Genomic DNA, 2070 nt, shown 5'->3' on the forward strand with positions numbered 1-2070 from the left:
TGTGTGGTGTGTGACCTAGTATTACTATCCTTGTGGGGACCTAAATCTGTTTACACAGTCACGTGTGGGGACTGGCTTTCCTTATGGGAACAAAATGGGGGTCCCCATAAGGGGTGTCATTAATTTTAGGGTGAAGACTTGGTTAGGGTTAGGGTTAGGATAAGTCTCCAGGAAATGCATGTAAGTCAATGTAATGTCCCCTGAAGTAATGTAAACATGGTGTGTGTGTGGTGTGTGTGTTGTGTGTGTTGTGTGTGTGTTGTGTGATGTGTGTGTGGTGTGTGTGTGGTGTGTGTGTTGTGTGGTGTAGTGTGGTGTGTGTTGTGTGTGTGTGTTGTGTGTGTGTGTGTGTGTGTGTGTGTGTGTGTGTGTGTGTGTGTGTGTGTGTGTGTGTGTGTGTGTGTGTGTGTGTGTGTGTGTGTGTGTGTGTGTGTACCTTGTCCCAGCCACTGCCCCGTCGTTCTTCCCCAGAGGCTCGTCCAGCTCCACCCCGCACCACTCCCCCTTGGCAAAGTCTGTCTCCCCCATGTAGCGAATGACTCCCATCTTAGAGCCCCCCACCTGCAGCACAGAGGGGAGAGAAAGCCCCTTCAGTCAAAATAACATTCAGGAAGAAAGACATTGCAGGAAGTGGCCTCCAGTTTTTATCTTGTGTTCAATCAGGAACAAAGGAAATAACTAACATGCTACAATGCATATCAGCATTTCTCCTGTGGGGGTCTTTGTGCTGTGTGTGTCAGTGAATTAGAACATGTAGTACTTTAACACTGAGCTGTAGAAGAAATGTAATCATGGCCAGTACGTTCTCCTAGGGTTGAGTTTCAAAACAAAATGATAAATTGAAATGTTTAAGGAATTACTTTTAGTGACAAACCAAGATAACTGGGGCTGAAATAACTTCTGTACTAGCCAGCCAGCAGCCAGTTAGCTTAGCACAAACACTGAAAACAGATACCCTGTTACTGCTTCCGTCAAAGAAGTAGTCCTGCACACGACCACTCAGAATACTGAATTGTTTGCACTTCTGGTTTACAGTTATAATAGGTTAACGTGGGAGGTGACATGTCACAAATACAGGCCAGCTGTGTCCCTGTTTTACACTATGTGTGCCAAGCTAAGCTAACACGATCACACCGACCCACTCCTCTTTCTCACCCACCAAACGTGAATAAGCAAATTATTTTTAAATGTCAAACTACGCCTCTCAGATTGGTGTCTATATCTCATGCATATGGCATCAAAAAAGCTAATTCCTCACAATCCTACAACTCGTTCCCATGCTGGTAAAGGTCCTGAGCTTTTCCCAGAGGACTCTGTCTGGAGTCACTTCCTTGTTCACTTCTCTCAGTTTAATACTCATGAGCTATGCATTGAGATTTCCCACGTGTTTTTCTGCAGAGAGCAGGAGATACAGATTTCAAAAAGTGTAATTGCATGCATTCACTTGTGTAGATTTCAAGAAATGTTAACTATGACTCAATGGGGAAATCATGGAGAGATTTCCAGGGTGCCACGTGGTCAGGTCTTGCAGCTCTGTTGCATCAGAGTGAGGAGCGCTGGTTTCCTGTCTGTCAGCCGACACGCTACACTGACTGTACAGCTGCTGATGATCACACATGGTGACCACATGTATGACGGACAAGGACTCATCTCCAACATCCCACTGCTCACCGTCCCCTAAATGTCTGACTTTGAATAGCAAACATGAAATACCCAACTTAAGACAACATGGTACGGCTAGCACACATAGGAAAGTGCTTTACTTATATTTGACTTAAGTGATTATTTGTTAAAATTACTCAAAAAAACAGCTTTCATTCATTAAGTTCTCATCAATAGTTCAACATCTAAACATATTCATTATACAATAACATAATAAAAAGCAGCCAAATATCAAACTCTGAGGACAATTCTTTTTATTTTTTTAAATAATTAATAATTTTCTGTTATCTAAGTTTAGACCAAATCATATTTATGCTTTGATTTTTCCGGAGCCACAGCGATTAGATGAGCAACACCAATATAATTGATGATGGTTTTGTAATTTTTCATCGTGAAAGGGCAGAAAAG

The 2070-nt window shown here is 42.5% G+C and overlaps 1 protein-coding gene across 1 annotated transcript in view; it reads right to left on the reverse strand.

The window, feature by feature from the left end:
* The window catches only part of pdp1 (pyruvate dehydrogenase phosphatase catalytic subunit 1), a 6764-nt gene extending 6218 nt beyond the window's left edge, over positions 1-546 (reverse strand). Inside the window, exon 1 of the mRNA XM_010779911.1 lies at positions 437-546. Within this exon, the coding sequence (XP_010778213.1) occupies positions 437-546 (110 nt within the window). The remainder of the gene's footprint in view (positions 1-436) is intronic.
* Positions 547-2070: the final 1524 nt, after the last annotated feature.

The sequence above is a fragment of the Notothenia coriiceps genome, unplaced genomic scaffold (assembly GCF_000735185.1).
Source record: "Notothenia coriiceps isolate Sejong01 unplaced genomic scaffold, NC01 NC01_scaffold00020931, whole genome shotgun sequence".
Lineage (NCBI taxonomy): Eukaryota > Metazoa > Chordata > Actinopteri > Perciformes > Nototheniidae > Notothenia > Notothenia coriiceps.